We start from the raw sequence: 19,250 nt of genomic DNA on the forward strand, positions 1-19,250 counted from the left end.
CTTCAATGAACGTTGCTAATGAATCTGTTTTGTATTTCACAGGGTCGGCGGATTTCTTTGGGCTGAACAGTTACACGACGAAACTAGTAAAGCCTGGAGAATGGGGCCTCTTACCTTCGTTGGAACGTGACAGCGGAATTATCAGTTTCTTCAACGAGTCGTGGCCAGAGAGCGCAGTACAGTGGCTCAGGGTAAGGTTCAGAAGCCACTGTATCTTTGAATATTCCTGATGTATCTTACTGTTGTACTTCGAACAATAATTTGTTAATATTTTGTCACCCGTTATAAATGGGAATACAATAATAACACTTTACGCTCTATAATTGTCTCTACCCTCGACTTTCACCATTTTTGATGTGGTTTAAAGTTGAGACACCAGCACTTCAACTCCAGTAATCCATTTCTATAGCTAGTTATTGATCCTTTAGCCTGTTTCGTATATGCCAAACTTCTGAGTCTTTTGCTAATTTTGGTTTCCTTAACATTTAAGTTTTTAGTAAAAATGATGGCGAAGATTTAGCAGTGAACTGCCATTACTTCCTGCACTAGCACATTAAAGACTTTCAGTCTGCTAATATTTTGTCTTGCTTTTATTGGTATTTTAATATCTTCTTTGCCTCCTTCCTCTTGCGAGGTTTCATCCTCGAATTTAGCTCCATCCCAGGCAAAAGATTCTGATAACGATTTTCCCATTTCTGGACATTAAGGAGACTCACTCTTGCGGCTTCCTTATTCTTACTCCAGAACACTGTTCTTTCACTTAAGTCTCCATTTCTTTTGACCTATTCCAAGATACCTGCCTTACCTAATACGGACTGTCCTTCGCCACATTTTTGCTTCTTGTCCTGATGTCTGATTCTACTTCTAAGGCACATTTTCTTAATAGTTCCCAAAATGTAATGTTTCTGCTATTAACTAGATTTCCATAACTGTGACGTCAGTTATTCGAACAGCGAGTTGTGTTGAAGCACAGCCCTAGTAAGCTATTTGTGCAGGTACTTCCAGAATTGTGATGTGAGCTATTTGAACAGTTCGAATTGTGTTGAAGCACAGCCCTGGTAAACTGTTTGTACAGGTATTTCCAGAACTGTGACGTGGCCTATTCGACTAATTCGAGCTGTCGTGAAGCATAGCCCTAGTCAATAGACGACATTTGGAGGGTAATGCAACTCTGCTATCGGATACCACCGTATTTAGACGTATAGTCATATTTCTCCTTTTCTTCTCGTTTCTATTAGACTTATTCCATCCATTCTGGCTTTATTTATTTCTTTGAAACATCTGATTTAGATACGATCCCTTTTATATTCCATGCGCCTCTAATGACTGTCCGTTATCTTACCGACTGCGGTCTTCTATTACATCCATCCAGGTTCAAGACCTGGATGAGAATTATTGCTTTTTTCTAGTCCATTTCCATGGCATCAACCAAAGTTTGGCCTACTAGAATTTAAAATTGGGCTTTGCTTGCTTAACAAGTTTGGCTTCACGTCCTTAAAGATACTTTCCACTCCTGAGGCGCCTCCTAATTTGGAAGCAACGGTGCACCGTTGTGGATCGCATTCCGTTTCCCTCATCTCCTAACATAGAACTCCCCGACTGATCATCTGAGGCACTCCATCAGAGACAAGGTAGCAATCCTTGTAGGGGATCAGATATGCGATGGAATATTTCCTCAGTAACAAAAAGAATTACATTGAAAAAGTAACTATAATACACTGATGTCAGACGGTTGGTGATCAAACACTAGTTCAGGTATTCTATAATTAGATTGTTTTAAAAAAGAAACAATTCCTTCTAAAGACAAAATAAAGGACTGGTGCATCAGAATGCTTTTCGAAAAGCTATTTCTTCGACGGGATGCAGTTGATGTCAAGAGATTTGGAAATACCTTCAGATCTAGACTCACGTACGGATGGAAAACAGTTGCTTTTCCTTTAGCACCACCGCAATGCCACCACAGGTGAAGTATAGGATCAACAACTAGCCATGGAAACGGATTACTGGAGTGGAAGTGCTGGTGTCTCAAAATTAGAACTCATCTCTTACCGACACAGTACCTAAAACCTTCAGGCAACAAAACTAAAACAGAAGAAGGAAAAAAATTGCCGAAATAGCAACGGGAGGGTCTAAAACAAATATTAATATGAACAAAGGGCGACAGATTACCAGTAACCACGGTTTTAGATGTGTTTTGTGTTGGTCGCTCTATGTGTTAACCATTGAGGCACATCCCACAACAGGCACCATCACCAACTAGTGAGATAAAAGAACATCAGGAAAATGGTAAAGGAATAATGTTAATGAATTTGGGTGACTGAGTCAAAATTAGAATTGATACTCCTACATCATAAATCTTTGATCGTAGCATCTCAGGTTTTCACTAAATTACCAAGCAATAAACTTACCAAATAATTAAACTTCTACCAACAAGTCAAACATAACTTTTAAAAGCTTTGTTATCTAACTAGTCCTAAAAAAAATACATCAAGAATTCATTGAGTGCCACAGAGCATTTCTTGAAATGAGTGTGCGGAATAGCCTAATAAATGTCAACGTGAAACAAAACTACGTAAAGGTCTCGAACTATACATAGAAGAGACCTTCTATGAGTGCCAGAGAAGGTGAGCATTTCATACCTACAACACCACATTATCGATGAAGTTCATCAGGGAGATACGGTAGTTCTATTACGTTATCGAAGCTATGAGAGATGCAAAGATTTCAGTTGCCATGATGAAATCGACGGCCAAATATGTACTCGTAAAGAAGAAGCTAGCAGAGCAGTCGCTGATCTACGTACACGTTCCAGTAACAGGTGTTCGTTAGTTTCAGGAACTCACCCTACTTACTCTCGTTTTTAGGTCACCGTTTCGGCCTACTACAGGTACGCCTTTATTATTCAGTATCCAGGTTGTTGGTTTGCCTCTATTAAAATATCCTGCTAGTCATATTTTATAAGACGCACGTAAGTCTTGAAACGAGATGCAGATCTTTTAGTTTGGCAGGAGAAAGATTTCCTTGTAAGTAATAGATTTCAGCTATCAGTCGTTCTTTTTAAATTTTGTTGGCAGATATAGATTTCAACTAGAATCTAGCCATTCTCAGTGCAATTTCATTTTTGATCAATGCACGTAATGCCTGTTGGTCGGGCTTCATCCACAGTTCATTGAATGACCAATGAACTGTGGATAAATCCTGACAAACGGGCATTACGTGCATTGATCAAAGATGATAGTGCACTGAAAATGGCTCGTTTCTGGCTCAAATCTATATCTGCCAATTAAATTTAAGAAGTACAACTGATAGCTGCAATTTAACAGTTGCTGAGTGAAACAGCCTTCTGAATGGAAGATAACCTGATAGGAAAGATTTCCTGCCTGATTCACCGTGAATGGCGGTGCCACAGCAGTTCTATGTGTTTTGTCTGTGGTCTTACAGAACGAAACAAATTTTTGACGATGTCACGTCAATAGATACTTTTTGCTGTATTCATCGCTCTTCGTTTATCAGTTTCCGTTGTTCATTAATATTCTTCGTCCAGTTACACAAAATTTATCTTTGGTGTGATGAATGGAAGCTATGAAAAATGTAATTTAATGCTGATGAGTAGTAGAAACAAGTCCATACTGTTGAAATACAGTATTGCTAATGTCCTGCTTGACACTGTCATATCAAGGCGTAACGATGTAAAGTGATATGACACTGAATGACCATGTGAGGATTGTGGTAGTGAAGATGAATGGTCGACTTCAGTTTATTGGGAGAATTTTGGGAAAGTGTGGTTCATCTGTAGAGGAGACCGCATATACGACGATGGTACGACTTATTCTAGAATTCTGCTTGAGTGTTTGGGATCCGCTCCGGCTCAGATTAGAGCAAGACATCGAAGCAATTCAGAGGCTGGCTGCTGGTTTTGTTACTGGTAGGCTCGAGCAAAACGCAAGTATTCGGAGATCCTTCGGGAACTCAAAGGGAATCCCTGGAGTAAGGCGACGATCTTTTCGAGGAAAAGTACTGAGAAAATTTAGAGAACCGACATTTGAAGCTGACTACAGAGCCATTCTACTGCCAAAAACATATGTTTCGCGTAAGGACCATGGAGACCAGATGAGAGAAAGTAATCTTCATGCGGGGGCATATAGACATTCCTTCTTCCCTCTTTCTGTTTGCGAGTGGAACAGCAAAAGAAATGACTAGTACTGGTACAAGGTGCCCCCCGCCACGCGCCACGCGGTAGCTTGCAGAGAGTACGAGGGTGGGTCAAAAAGTAATGCCTCCCATTTTTTTCTACTTAAAAAAATTAAGGTAAGTGAAAAATTTGAATTTGGCGCCATTCCTCAAACCTTCTTCTGCAATCCACTGCAGTAGTAACTTTCTGTGTCAACAGGTGGCAGCACAGCAGAAGTTTGTAAGATGGCCGACATCGATGTTCGTTTGAGACAGCGTTGTGTGATTGAATTCTTGAATGCAGAAGGTGAAACGCCCATACGCATTCATGAAAGACTGAAGAAGGTGTATGGTGTTGTGACAGTGGATGTCAGCACTCTTAGACGATGGGTTCGTCGTTGTAAGGAAGCTGAAGGGCAAACAACGTTGACTGACGAACAGCGGAGCTGCAGGCCGGTGAGTGCAGTGACTCCACACAACATTCAGCAAGTTGATGACATCATTCGTGGTGACCGTCGGGTGACTGCAGATGAAGTGGGTCGCATTATTTCTCTTAGTAAAGGCAGTGTGATCACGATTATTAAACAATTGGGGTACTCAAAAGTTTGTGCACGGTGGGTTCCAAGAATGTTAACCGATCAGAATAAATAGGCAAGGAAAACAATAGCCTCCCAACACTTGCAGCGCTTCCGTTTGGAGGGAGATGAGTTTCTGAAAAAAATTGTGACCGGGGACGAAACATGGGTGCATTTTTTTGAACCCGAATCAAAGAGGCAGTCAATGGAGTGGCGTCACACAAGCTCGCCGAGGAAGAAAAAATTCAAAACTGTGCGATCGGCAGGGAAAGTCATGGCAACAGTTTTCTGGGATACAGAGGGTGTGATTCTGGTTGATTTTTTGGAGCAGGGATGCCAAATAAATTCTGTTCAATATGTCACAACCCTCAAAAAACTTAAAGCACGTCTTCAGCGAGTTCGCCCAACAAAATCAATGGCAGATGTTCTTCTTTTGCATGACAATGCAAGACCACACACCAGTCGTCACACCTCTGACGAGATTGTCAAAATTGGATGGGAAGTTTTGCCTCAACCCCCATACAGCCCTGACCTGGCACCATCAGACTTCCATCTGTTCGGGCCACTAAAAGAAGCTCATCGTGGGATTCATTTTGAAGATGAGGAGGCCGTCAAAACATCCGTGCGTCAATGGCTTAGGAAGCAGAGCTGTGATTTTTACCGTGCTGGGATACATGCCCTTGTTCAAAGATGGACCAAAACTGTAGAGATGGGCGGAGATTACATTGAAAAATGACAAAATGATCCTCAATGTTGTGGTTTTCAACCTATGTAATTGCATTTAAATGTCCTGACAATTAAACGTAGAAAAAAAAATAGGAGGCATTACTTTTTGACTGACCCTCGTATGTTCAGATGCAGTAGGAGGAACCTGACAAGAGAGAGGAATTTTGTGTCGTAGACTGTTTGTTACATTTCCTCAAAGCACCGCAAGGCGGAAGAAAAACATAAGCCGGCAATTCACCCCCACTGTAGGCCCTAAATAAGAAATACTTGTAGGAAACCAGAGCAGTAATTTGATCATATTATCATCTGCAGTATCATTTAGCCCTATTTTACATATGTAAGCTTGGAACGACGTGTATTTAAGCTTGTCTGCTGCAGTATGTAACTTTGTCCTTTTTTTGAATTAGGCAAGTGTACTGCCGTTGGAAAATTTCGGATTATTTCACTTACTGATGCTTCATGTGTTTCTCCAGTTTCTGTTTTAACTTGGCTTAAACTTTCGTGAATAGTACTCACATTATCATCTGAGCGGCAGAAATAACATTACACCTGTTTTTCATTTCGCAATATGTTACTAATTACAGGTGGTGCCATGGGGATTCCGAAAGGTGATCAACTGGGTGTCCACAGAGTACGCAGGATATCCCATCATTGTAACGGAGAATGGTTACTCCGACTACGGAGAACTCGATGACCAAGAGCGCATCAACTACTATGGAGTAAGTATACAACGCCTGAATTCTCTGTTAAAAGTAGACTCGGCATCGATTTGTCTCGGTAAAAAATGTATCACATCGTGTCTCTTTTACGCCGCCTAGGAAGCACACATGCAACAATTAAAACAATAAGCGATGAAAAGTAGCTCTCTGATAAAGTAGACCTAATGGACAGAAATAGCCGTCAGTGGAAAGAGAATCACAGTGGATCCACAAATTTCCTGTGAAAAAATATCTGGAAGAAAGATCACGAAACGTTAGCAAGTGACAGGAAAATTAAATGTGGAAACAGACTTACAATCTCCACGGACAAATATTTGAGAATCATTGGAAGACTTAAATGGAAAGCAGAGGAACAATTCTATATACTTATTTGAAAAATAACACTGGATCTACATTAATGACATAGGAGACAATCTCAGTAGCCGTCTTAGATTGTACGCAGATGATGCTGTCATATACCGTCTTGTAAAGTCATCAAATGACCAATGACTTAGATCAGATATCAGTATTGTGCGAAGAGTGTCAATTGACCCTGAATGAAGAACAGTGTGAAGTTATTCACTTGAGTACTAAACGAAATCCACTAAATTTCGGTTACGCGACAATTCACACAAATCTGAAGGCTGTAAATTCAATTAAATACTTAGGGATTACAATTTCAAGTACCCTACATTAGAATGATCACACAGACAATGTTGTGTGTAGAGCCAACCAAAGATTGAGATTCATTAGCAGAACACTTAGAAGGTCAACAGGTCCACTAAAGAGACTCCTTACACCACGCTTGCCCGCCCTATTCTGGAGTATTGTAGTGCGGCGTGGGATCCGTATCAGGTGGGAGTGACGGATGACATCGAAAAAGTACAAAGAAGGGCAGCTCGTTTTGTATTATCACGAAGTAGGGGAGACAGTGGCACTGACATGATCCGCTGAATTGGAGTGTCAATCATTAAAGCAAAGGCATTTGTCGTTGCGATGGGATCTTTTCATGAAATTTTAATTCACCGTTTTTCTCCTTAGATTGCGAAAACATTCAGTTGGCACCCACCTACATAGGGAGAAATAATCATCAGGGTAAAATAAGAGAAATTAGGGCTCGCACAGAGAATTAAAGTGCTCGTTGTTCCCACAGGCCTTTAGAGAGTGGAACGGTAGAGAGACGGCTTGAAGGTGGTTCACTGAACCGTCTGCCAGGCACTTTATTGTGAATAGTAGAGTAGTAACGTACATTTAGATGTAGAAAACATAATACTTCTGACTCAGTGACCAGAACTGGATCCTGCAACCTGCTTCACGTTTAGTGTAAGCACATGCCTGAGTGTCAGCTCGCCTTTGTAATTCATAGCAAGTTTAACAGGCGAAATTAATGAAAGTAAGCTATCGAATGCAAACACCATACGACAGACTTGACTACAAGATCTTGGCTATGAGCAAGTATTTCGAATTCATGAAGCATTCTCACCAACAACTGCAAACACGCAGCCTCACATCTGACATGGGACCTCTCAGAACAAGTGTGGTTCAAAGCTGTCCACGAGCCAGCGCTTTCAACTAGCAGTGCAGCGATTGCCTGAAAGCGCCAAAGAATGTCAAAGGTGACCATACATCCCCTACAACATGTCAGGGAAAGAACTCAAAGAACGTACACTCTGTATATCGCTTTTGTTTACAGAGTGTCTTTGTAAGTGTCAGCAGAGACTAGTTTGCGTGTTACTGAAAGCAAGTTATCGTAAAACTGGAAGTACTCATTTACTCAGCACCTTCGAAAGTCACTACTGCATATGAAATTTTTCTGTGAAAACTTGATCTGCAAAATTACAAGTTTTTTCGTACTTTACTTACTTAAAGTACTTTGTATTTTGCTTACAAATTGAATTTATTGAGAAGTTTACTCAGATAGTGGTATTTTAAGGTATAACAGGTCATCATGTGAAGTAATTAGAACAAAGTATGACACTAAGTTAAAGTATCATATTTATAGTATCAAAAATGAAGCCTCTATGCTTATACAATTACATAAAGTTATTATTTTATGCATAAAAACTGTATTACAGATACGAAGTTTTTATCATATTGTTGTTAACTACCACAACGTTACCTGCCTTGTGTAAGTAACTGCCTACTTTTGTAGGGCAATGATGTCAGAAAGTTTCCTTTAATGATAAGCTGTTTATAAGACGCTCTCGGCCATCTGTGAATGAACTCTCATGCAAGCGTCAGTAGCGTCCCTAACGTAAAAAGTGCCAAATATTCATCGCTAAGGCCCACGTTGTGAGGGTTATCTTAGTTCACAGTCAGTCTCCAGTTAGTCTATAACTGTTTTTACTATTTTTGTTTCAGAGTTATCTGGCTGAAATGCTTAAAGCTATCAACGAAGATGGAGTGAATGTATTTGGGTACATGACATGGAGCATCATCGACAATCTAGAATGGACTGCTGGATTCTCGTAAGTCACATTACATTCAATTTGTTGAATCATGTGCAGTTTCAGAAATTTTAGACCAGCTGTATGTATGATACGCACTTTGAGCGTTTGGGATGTGCATAGCCATGGTTAGCCTCCTTCGATAATTTGGTTCACAACATGCAATTTCTAGAACCTATGTCAGCTAGTTCTTCAGCTGAATAAAACGTAATTTACGTATTTTTCACAGACATTTATGACGATCTGACAGCTGAACTAAACTTATGAATTGTGAAGAAATTTCATAAACTTCGTGCAGCTGAAAGATCGTCACCAATGTCTGATTCTTCATACATTTTAAAATTAAGCAGTAGAAGCCTCGATGGGCAAACGTCGAGTACCTTTGCCGCCTTTGGAGAGAATCCAAGTAAAATTGCGGGTTCAAAAAATGGTTCAAATGGCTCTGAGCACTATGGGACTTAACTTCTAAGGTCATCAGTCCCCTAGAACTTAGAACTACTTAAACCTAACTAACCTAAGGACATCACTGACACTCATGACTCATGCCCGAGGCAGGATTCGAACCTGCGATCCTAGAGGTCGTGCGGTTCCAGACTGTAGCGCCAAGAACCCCTCGGCCTCCCCGGCTGGCAAAATTGCGGGTGATGGAGTCGTAGGCAGTAACACGTATGGACGATTGTGTCGGTTGTGGAAGTGTGCTCAGACAGCTGAAGTTATGACGGATGCAGGTAGCGACAAGTGGGAAATCAAGGTTCGAGTCCGGGTTCGGGGCAAATTGTTGTGTGTTCCTACAGATTATATGTTCATACCTAATGCAGCTAATGTCAGAAATATTCCGCAGTTGTGAATAAATTTTGCTAACTCTTATATACTTCATAACCGTGTAGAAATAAAATAGATTGATGTAAAAAACTCTTGGGATACATCCTGATATCTTGAGGACTTGCTTCATCCCGGTGTAGTGCAGCATCTTGATTTGGAAGGAACTCAATGAGTCGTTGAAAGTCCCCTACAGGAATACTAAGCGATGCTGCCTCTGTAGCCGTCCATAATAGAGAAAGTATTGCTGGTGCATGATTTTGTGCGCGAATTGGCCTGTCGATTTGTCCCATAAATATTCGACGGGTAGCTACACTATAGGCTCGAATTATACAAAATGTTTTTCAGACCAATCGTGAACAATTCTGGTCTGGTGATAAAGCGCATTGAAATCCGTAAAAATTCTTTCGTTGTTTCGGAACATGAAGAATACGGATGACAGCTGATAAGCTCCAGCTCGTCGAATATAATCATTTCCAGTGACTGATCAATTCACTTGGCCCAGATGATCCAGTCCAGTCAGTCTAAATACAATCCACACCATTGTGGAGAGCTATCAGCTTGCACAGTGCCTTATTGAAATCTTCGATTGATGGCTTTGTGGGGTGGGAGCAACACTCGAACCCTATCATCGGCTCTCACCAACTGACATCGGTTTTCACAGTCGTTTAGAGTCCAACCGATATTGTCACGAGCCCTGGAGAGGCTCCACAGGCGATGCTGTGCTGGTAGCATAGACACTCGCCTCAGTCACCTGTCGTCATAGCCAATTAACACCTAATTTCATCTCATTGTCCTAACGGACACGTCCGTCATACAATGCACATTGATTTCTGCTGTTATTTCATGCGGTGTTGCTTTTCTGTTAACGCTGACAACTCTATGCAAACGCCGCTGCGGTCGGTCGTTAAGTGAAGGCAGTCTGCCACTGCGTTGCCCATGGTGAGAGATAAGAAATGAAATCTGCTGTTAACGGCACACTCTTTACGCTGTGGATCTCGGAATATAGAACTTCCTAACAATTTCCGAAATGGAATGTCCCATGCGTCTAGCTTCACGTTCGAAGATTTTTCAGTCCCGTCGTGCGGCTATTATCACTACGGATCCTTTTCGCATGAATCACCTGAGTATAAATGACAGCTCCGCCAACACAATGCCCTTTTATAGCTTGTGTACGCGATACTAACGCCGTCTGTAACTGCATATCGCTATCGCATGACTTTTGTAACCTCAGGGCATAGGATCGTATTCGGGAAAAGTAACAAGGTGGCTCCAGAAGTGCTGATTGCACAATGGACCGTATGTAAGTTCCAACCAGTGATATTAACCTCGCCGTTGAACTCTCTTAAGGCTCACACATACACAAACGAAACACAAACACACACACTCAGAAACGTTAGAAAGTCCAGAAAAATATTTTGTAAAATGTCAATGGGAGGGGACAACAGGTTCGTCAGGTATTCGTGGATTGATGGAAGCTTTCGATTGCTGTCGTGATTTAGTCTTGCAGTCCAAAGACAAGTCTGATGCAGTGCTGCCAGCTACTTCATCCTATGCGAGCTTCTTCATCTCTGCGTTAGCGCCGTCCGGAATGGCCGTACGGTTCTAGGCGCCACAGTCTGGAACCGAGCGACCGCTACGGTCATAGGTTTGAATCCTGCCTCGGGCATGGATGTGTATGATATCCTTAGGTTAGTTACGTTTAATTAGTTCTAAGTTCTAGGCGACTGATGACCTCAGAAGTTAAGTCGTATAGCGCTCAGAGCCATTTGTACCTTTAGCCATTTGCTTAGTACGACAACATTCATGAACCTGCCTACTATATTCAAACCCTGTCAGTTATTCATAATCTGTACCCTCCAAACTTCCTCAACTTCTTTCCATTACCAGACTGACGATTGCTTGACATCTCAGGATTTGTGTTATTAAACGATGCCACCATTTAGTGATATTGTGCCAGATATTTTGTTTCTTTTACCAATTCGATTCAGAACCTCCTAATTAGTTATTCGACCTACCTGTCTAATTTTCACCACTATTCCGTAGCATCACATTTCAAAAGGTTATATTCTCTACTGGTCTCGGCCTTTTTTTGCTATACAAGGATACACTCCATATTAATGTCTTCAAAAATTTTTCCTAACAATTATATCTACGTGCGTCTTTATAAATTCCTGTTTTACAGATTCGATTTCAACAAATATTTCTTAGACAGAAACGCTTTTCTATCTATTGCTAGTTGGCTGTTTATGTCATTTCTGCTTTGCCCATACTCAGTTACTTTTCTGTCCGAATAGCAAAACCCATCCACCACTTGTACTGTGTCAATTCTTAACATAATTCTCTCAGCATCGTTTGATTTAAACCAGTTACATTCTATTACCCTTGCTTTTATTTTTTCTGACATTCATCGTGTAACCTCTTTTGCAAGAGTATATCCATTCAGTTCAAATACACATGTAAAACCGTTGCCATCTATGACAGAATTACAATGTTATCGGTACACCGCAAAGTTATATTTTTCCTCCCTGAAATTAGATTCCTTCTCCAAATGCCTCCTTGGTTTCCATTAATGTTTGCTGAATGTACAGAGAGAATAACATCCTGTAGAGGCTACAGCCATGTCCAGCCCATTCTCAGTGCTACTCTTCCTGCTTCTCTTTCATGCCCTTCCACTCTTACTAATGCAGTCGAGTTTCTATAAAACTTGTAGGTAACTGCACACTCACTGCGTTTTATCACTGTTAACTTCAAAATTTGAAAGACATTATTGTAGTCTTCATTTTCAAAGACTCTCTGTAAATCTAGTAATATTATAATCTTGGAACGCCAACAAATATTCTCCGAGTTCTCCTTCTACCAGGTTTTCCTTTCTTCTGCAAGCAATTCGTGTCGTATCTCGGACGTCTTAAGTTAGTATGTCTCACAACATGTCTGCTAATGTTCCAGATTCCGTTACACTCAATTACTACGGATTCTGAATTGTAAGATGACCCAGGAAGGAGATTCCACATACCTGTCAGTCCCATGTTCGTTGACATACTGTTAGTCTCTATTTTAGTTAACATACCGAAAAGAATAGTAAAGATAAACAGTGTAATCGTGGACTAGACGAGTTTCTGTAATGAACGCAGATGGATTCTAAAGCCGCATATAGAAACTGGTCCCGAGTGCTTATGAATAAACAAATAGTTTTCAGAATTTCTAGGAAAAAAGCATTACAGTTACGAGCTCTGAGCTGTGGATGTGAGATCGATTGTTTTAGTGCGTACGTCATTAATAACAAATAAGTGAGAGAAACAGCTGGAGTATAAAACGTAATTTTCGCAAACTAAAATTGAGGTGAGTGGGGCATGCAGCTATAGGAATCAGAATTATATGTAACAGGGAGCTCTTAGCTGGATTCCAAGTACTGAATAAGGATCGAGACGACGACCTGTGAATCGTGAGTTAATGACATTAGAAAAGATGTAGGTGGAATATCAATCCGTTTATCGGAAGACCCTAATGCATGCTTTAAGCATCAGTTAATGATGAAGAAATCGTTAAATTGTCGGCTATAGGTCGCTGTGTCAGTATTAAATATCTCTATAATGATTTTGGTGCAGTTGCTAGAAGAGAGAAATCAGTTCTTTTCGTGTTGACTAGTTTATACAGTGAAAAGCCAAAGAAACTGCTGTAGGCATGCGTATTCAAACACAGAGATATGTAAAAAGGCTTAAAAGTGAGGGTGGTAACATTAAGAGTGCAACGGGAATTCCGTTGTTAAGTGTAGAGGAGAGAGCGAACTAGCGGAAAAAAATACATTGGAAGTCTCTATGAGAGGGAAAATTTTTGAGTGTGATAGAAGAAGAAACAGGAGTCGATTTAGAAGAGATATGGCATCCAATATTAGAACCACAATTTAAAAGAACTTTGGAGGGCTTAAGATCAAACAAGGCAGAAGGGATGGATAGAATTCTATAGAATTTCTAAAGCCATTGGGGGAAGTGGCAACAAAAAGACTATTTACGTTGGTATGTAGAATCTATGTCTGGTGAGAGTCCATCTGGCTTTCGGAAAAATATCATCCACACAATTCCGGAGACTGCAAGAGCTGACAAGTGCGAGAGAATTATCAATCAGCTTAACCGGTCATGCATCCAAGTTGCTGACAAGAATAATATACGGAAGAATGGAAAAGAAAATTGAGGATGTGCTAGATAACGATCAGTTTGGCTTGAGAGGAGGTAAAGGCACGAGAGAGGCAACTCTGAAATTGCTGTTGATGATAGAAGTAAGACTAAAGAAAAATCAAGACACGTTCATATGATTTCTCGATCTGGAACAATCGCTCAACAATGTAAAATAATGCAAGTTGTTCTAAATTCTGAGAAAAACAGAGGTAAGCTATGGGGAGAGACGGTTAATAAACAATATGTCTAAGAGCCAAGAAGGAATAATAAGAATGTACGACCAAGAACCAAGTGCTCTGATTTAAAAGGGTGTAAGACAGGGATGTATTCTTTCGTCCCTACTGTTCAATTTATACATCGAAAAGCAATGATGGACAAAAAAAAAAAAAAAGAGGGAAGAGTGGGATCAAAATTTAAGGTGAAAGGATATCAATGGTACTATTCACTGATGATATTGCTACCCTGAGTGAAAGTGAGGAAGAATTACATGATCTGATGAATGGAATGAACGATATAATGAGTACAAAATATTGATTGAGACTGAATCGAAGAAAGACGAAAGTAAGAAGAAACAGCAGAAATAAGAAGAAGTGAGAATCTTAACATCAAGATTGATGGTCACGAAGTAGATGAGGTTAAGGAATTATGCTATCTAGGCAGTAAAGTAACCAAGGACGGAAGGAGTAAAGAGGACATCAGAAGCACACTAGTAATGGCAAAATGGGCAATCCTGGCCAAGAAAAGTCTACTAGTAACCAACATAGGCCGTAATTTGAGGAAGAAGTTTCTGAGAATGTACGTCTGGAGTACAGCGTTGTATGATAGTGAAACATCGACTGTTGTAAAACCGAAACAGAAGAGGATCGAAGACTTTGAAATGTGGTGCCACAGACGAATCTTGAAAATTAAGTGGACTGGTAAGGTAAGAAATGGGAGGTTCTGCGCAGATTCGGAGAGGAAAGAAACATGTGGAAAACCATGATAAGGAGGAAGGACAGGATGATAGGATATCTGTTACGACATGGGGGAATGACCTCCACTGTAATGGAGGGAGCTGTAGGGGATGGAAATTGTAGAGGAAGACGGAGATTAGAATACATCCAGCAAATAACTGAGAACGTAGGGTAGAAATGCTGCTCTGAAGGAAAAGGCTGGCACAAGAGCAAAATTCGTGATGGGCTACATCAAACCGATCAGAAGACTGATGACCCAAAAACAAAAAGGCTAAACACGCAGAATACGGCGCTGCTGTCGGCAACGACTATATAAGACAAAGAGCTGGCGCAGTTGTTAGGTCGCTTACTGCTACTGCAATGGCAGTTTATCAGGATTTAATTGGGCTTGAACGTGGTGCTATAGTCGGCGCACGAGCGATAGCACATAGTATTCCGAGGTAGCGATGAAGTGACTTCATGTACGTCATTTCACGAGTGTACCGTCAATATCAGGAATACGGTAAAACATCAAATCGCTGACATCGCTGCCGCTAGAAAAAGATCTTGCAAGAACGAGACCAACGACGACTGAAGAGAATCGTTCAACGTGACTGAAGTTCAATATGACTAAGTCCAACCTTTCCGCAAATTGCTGCGGATTTCAGTACTGGGCCATCAACAAGTGTCAGCATGCGAACCGTTCAACTAAAGATCATCGATGTGGAACTTCAGAGTGTACCCTTGATGACTGCACGGCACAAAGCTTTGCTTCTTGCCTGGGTCCGTCAACACCGAAGTTGGACTGTTGATGATTGGAAATATGTTGTCTGGTCGGAGGTTTCCAATTGTATCGAGCAGATGGACGTGTACGAGTATGTCAGCAGGTGACTGTCCGAGCTGGTGGAAGCTCTGTAATAGAGCAGAGCGTGTGCAGTTGGAGAGATATGTGATCTCTTATACGTCTAAATATGACTCTGACAGGTGTCACGTACGTAAGCATCCTGTCTGACCACCTGCATCGATTCATGTCCATTGTGCATTCTGACGGAACTGAGCAATTTCAGCAGGACAATGCGACATCCCTCACTTCCATAATTGCTACAGCGTGGCTACAGGAACACTTCTGAAATGAAACACCTTCACTGGCCAACAATTTCCCCAGACATGAATATCACTGAGGATATCTGTGATGCCTTGCAACGCACTATTTGGAAGAGATGTCAAGCCCCTCATACTCTTTCAGGTGTGTAGACAGCCCTGTAGGATTCATGATGTCAGTTTCCTCCAGCGCTACTTTAGAAGTTAGTCGAGTCTATGCCATATCGTGTTGAGGCACTTCTGCATGTTAGGGAGATGCACCATTTATTTTGCTCTTCGGTGTACAACGGTGGTGAGAAACTTGATATTTACAGGATTGTAATTTTTGGCCTAAAGTGGTACAGATCAGTCTCCAGCTTCTTACCAGGAAACGTTACACATGCTGAAATGTCTAAAAAGTAATATCATATTGTCACTATGTCCACTATCGTACCACAAATGAATCTGAATGCCCCACAGACAAGCTTATACACTCCTTCATCCATTCACCCCACCTCCCACCTGATCTTTACTCGGAGCTACAGACTGTATCAACTTTCCCCTACCCTCAAATATAATAGTCTTTTTCCAAAACATAGTAAAGCATTTTAAAGTCCATATAAGCCACTACCTTGATTAGTCTGTTATATCTAGTTGTGAAGTTGAGCGTCAGTGCTCTCACAGTTAAGCAGTCATTTTCCTTATTCCGTCTACTCTATGATTTTGTTTACGTAATCACCTCAGGAAGCCATTAGATGCAAATGAGGTATGTGATAGAGGCTATTGAACTGAACTCCGTGATTAGGCACTGAATATTCCACGGCTTATCTTCGCCGAGCACCCTCATTTGGATACGGTGAACGGCGTTATTTATTTTACAATCTTCCCGCTGAGCTACTTCCCACTCAGGAGCTCCTGAACTGGCCGGCTCTGAACACTATGTGACTAAACATCTACGGTCATCAGTCCCCTAGAACATAGAATTACTTAAACCTAACTAACCTAAGGACATCACACTAGACCCAGTCATCACGAGGCAGGGAAATCCTGAACTGGCCTCTCAAGCCCAAGTTCGCCTTGTTTCCTGATCGGAACGGTTACCTTTGAATCTGAACAACTGATTAAAATCTGTCTTGGTCATACGTAACTTTATTGAAATTGATTACCTGCTTCAGCTTTACAGCCATCATCATGTCTACCGCAGCAGCGACAGGTAGTTGCGTAAGCATTATACCCTAACATGAGAAATATAGGGAATTGAACCTGAACCCTTCATATGACAGACACGCTGACTGCTCTATTTTTGTTATAGAATACGTGTTATTTCTAAGTATGTGAATATTTTTAGTTTTTTTATGTCAGTGTATCGTTGGAATCTACAGTCATTAACTTCACCGAGAGTGTGCACACTTGCGAATGTATGAGGACATGCTACATAACTACCAGTGTATGTGTAATGGAGTTGTCCAAAATCAAACACCACAGTCATCACACTATTGAGATCAGTGCCTCAGCCCTACAAAATTGTTAGAGGAACAGTCTCAAGTTGCGTAGAATGTTTATTTATTGACGACAAATTCCGTACGGCTTGTAGTTTTATTAAAACATCCATGACCATAAGTACTGCATTATAGCCAGACTTGCATGTGAGTTACTGGCCGCAAACCACATAACCGCTGCAATACACATTAACATCACTGAACTTCAAAACTTTTTGAGATACATTCGTGTGTGGACACTATATTGTATATTGCCAATTTTATTTGTTTTATACCCAGTAGCTTTTTGTAAAACTTGTGTGCAAGCATGATTTGATAATGCACGATCTGTCTGAAACTTCTCACCAATTAATAAATAAAACTTTCCACCCAACACTTCCTCTAGTAGTTACTGTAACCACTTAGAAATTATAGACCGGTTTCAGCCACAGCATGCTGGACACACATTGACAGAGACTGTCTGAGATCGTTGTGCTTTAGTGATTTCACTGAAACCCCGTATTTCCTTTTCGATGACGGATAAGTGAAGAAAGTGCAACATAGGAGCTTCACTGTTGAGCAATGTGGATGTGTAACAACTTCATCTATTAACTTATATATTAGAAGCATGTATCCACCCTTTCACCAAATAGTAACTCCTTAGTGAGTCTTGTGGATCTGATGATCGAAATTGCCAATTACACAGACTTAAGCTTTGGTAGATTTTATATTTGTTAGTCCTCAAACATTAATTCTACATAGAAGAAGAGTTTTGCTCATACATAACCATCATGGTAGTTATAACAGACGTATATCTATATTTTAAAGTAATTTTTTTCTGGTTTCACTCTTTGAAGCCGGCTGTTGTGGCCGAGCGGTTCTAGGCGCTTCAGTCCGGAACCGCTCTGCTGCTACGGTCGCAGGTTCGAATCTTGCCTCGGGCATGGATGTGTGTGATGTCCTTGGGTTAGTTAGGTTTAAGTAGTTCTAAGTCTACCTGACTGATGACCTCAGATGTAAAGTCACATAGTGCTTGGAGCCATTTTTCACTCTTTGAGCTGGGGTAATTCCTTTGTAAGAACCTGAATAGTTGTAGACGCTCCTTACAATATCACATACAAGTAAATACAAGCATATCCTTTATACTGTCTGTCAGCAAACTAATTTTTATTTTGTGTCATTTGGATAAGAGAACTGCAGTTTAACTCTTTTTGAAAGAATGTTTTCTTATTTGATTATTTGTAGGGCGAAATTCGGCGTCTATCAAGTGGACTTTAACAGCACTGAGCGAACGAGGACTCCCAAGGCGTCGGCGAATTTCATTGGTGGCATTTACAGGAACAGGACTGTTCCTGAGGAGTACTTCTAGTTTTAAGATCAGCCTTACACTCTATAACGTACCTGCTTCTTGGTAAATATTCGAAGTAACTCCAGAACTTTTCAGGTTTCCTTTCTCGAAAAAAAATGTATTTAACTTGTATATAATCCTACATGTGTAGCAACATCAGTATGATACGAAATAATTATGCTATCCCCTACCGATTATTTCCATGAGATCACCATTGGATTAGTTCATTCTCTTGCATTCCTTGTTGCGGATACATGTGGCCAGTTGTTCCATGCACCACTTTCAATAAAGTAATGCATACCTGTATACTTTTCATTTCTTATTCAACCTCAGTGTTGTAATAAACCGAGAGATACTGCTATACTACAAATTGCTTCACGTTTTTTATTACAACATCCTTCAAGCTTTTAACTTTTGTAGAGTATACAACACTAGACGTACTATGTTTACTGAAATTCGACATCCTTTTGTATCGTTTAGCGATACCTTTCTAGTTACAGCAGTTTATCATATGACTGCCACATCTTCTACTCGATGTTCATCTCAATTTCTGACGTAGCAATTCAAAGTTAACAATTTTATTGTCAAGATTTGTCAAACTGTTGAACGTCTTCCTGGTTCTCTTAAATAACATTTGGCTTAGTTAAATGGCATTTGAGTTCATCATTTAATATACGCAACGTCCTTTTATATACGGCATTAAGACATTGGTTGTACATAATCTTTTACGTTATGCATTAAATCGGCATGGTGACGTATGTAAACATGACCACAGAGGTGAGGACAGCGACACCTAGAGCAC

At 40.6% G+C, this 19,250-nt stretch overlaps 1 protein-coding gene across 1 annotated transcript in view; it reads left to right on the forward strand.

Moving 5' to 3' along the window:
• LOC126282413 (myrosinase 1-like) overlaps positions 1-18,733 on the forward strand; it is a 53,157-nt gene extending 34,424 nt beyond the window's left edge. Inside the window, exons 8-11 of the mRNA XM_049982070.1 lie at positions 43-191; positions 6,056-6,190; positions 8,531-8,637; positions 18,346-18,733. Of these exons, the coding sequence (XP_049838027.1) occupies positions 43-191; positions 6,056-6,190; positions 8,531-8,637; positions 18,346-18,469 (515 nt within the window). The 3' untranslated portion in view covers positions 18,470-18,733. The remainder of the gene's footprint in view (positions 1-42; positions 192-6,055; positions 6,191-8,530; positions 8,638-18,345) is intronic.
• The last annotated feature ends 517 nt before the right edge of the window (positions 18,734-19,250 follow it).

The sequence above is a fragment of the Schistocerca gregaria genome, chromosome 7 (genome assembly GCF_023897955.1).
Source record: "Schistocerca gregaria isolate iqSchGreg1 chromosome 7, iqSchGreg1.2, whole genome shotgun sequence".
Lineage (NCBI taxonomy): Eukaryota > Metazoa > Arthropoda > Insecta > Orthoptera > Acrididae > Schistocerca > Schistocerca gregaria.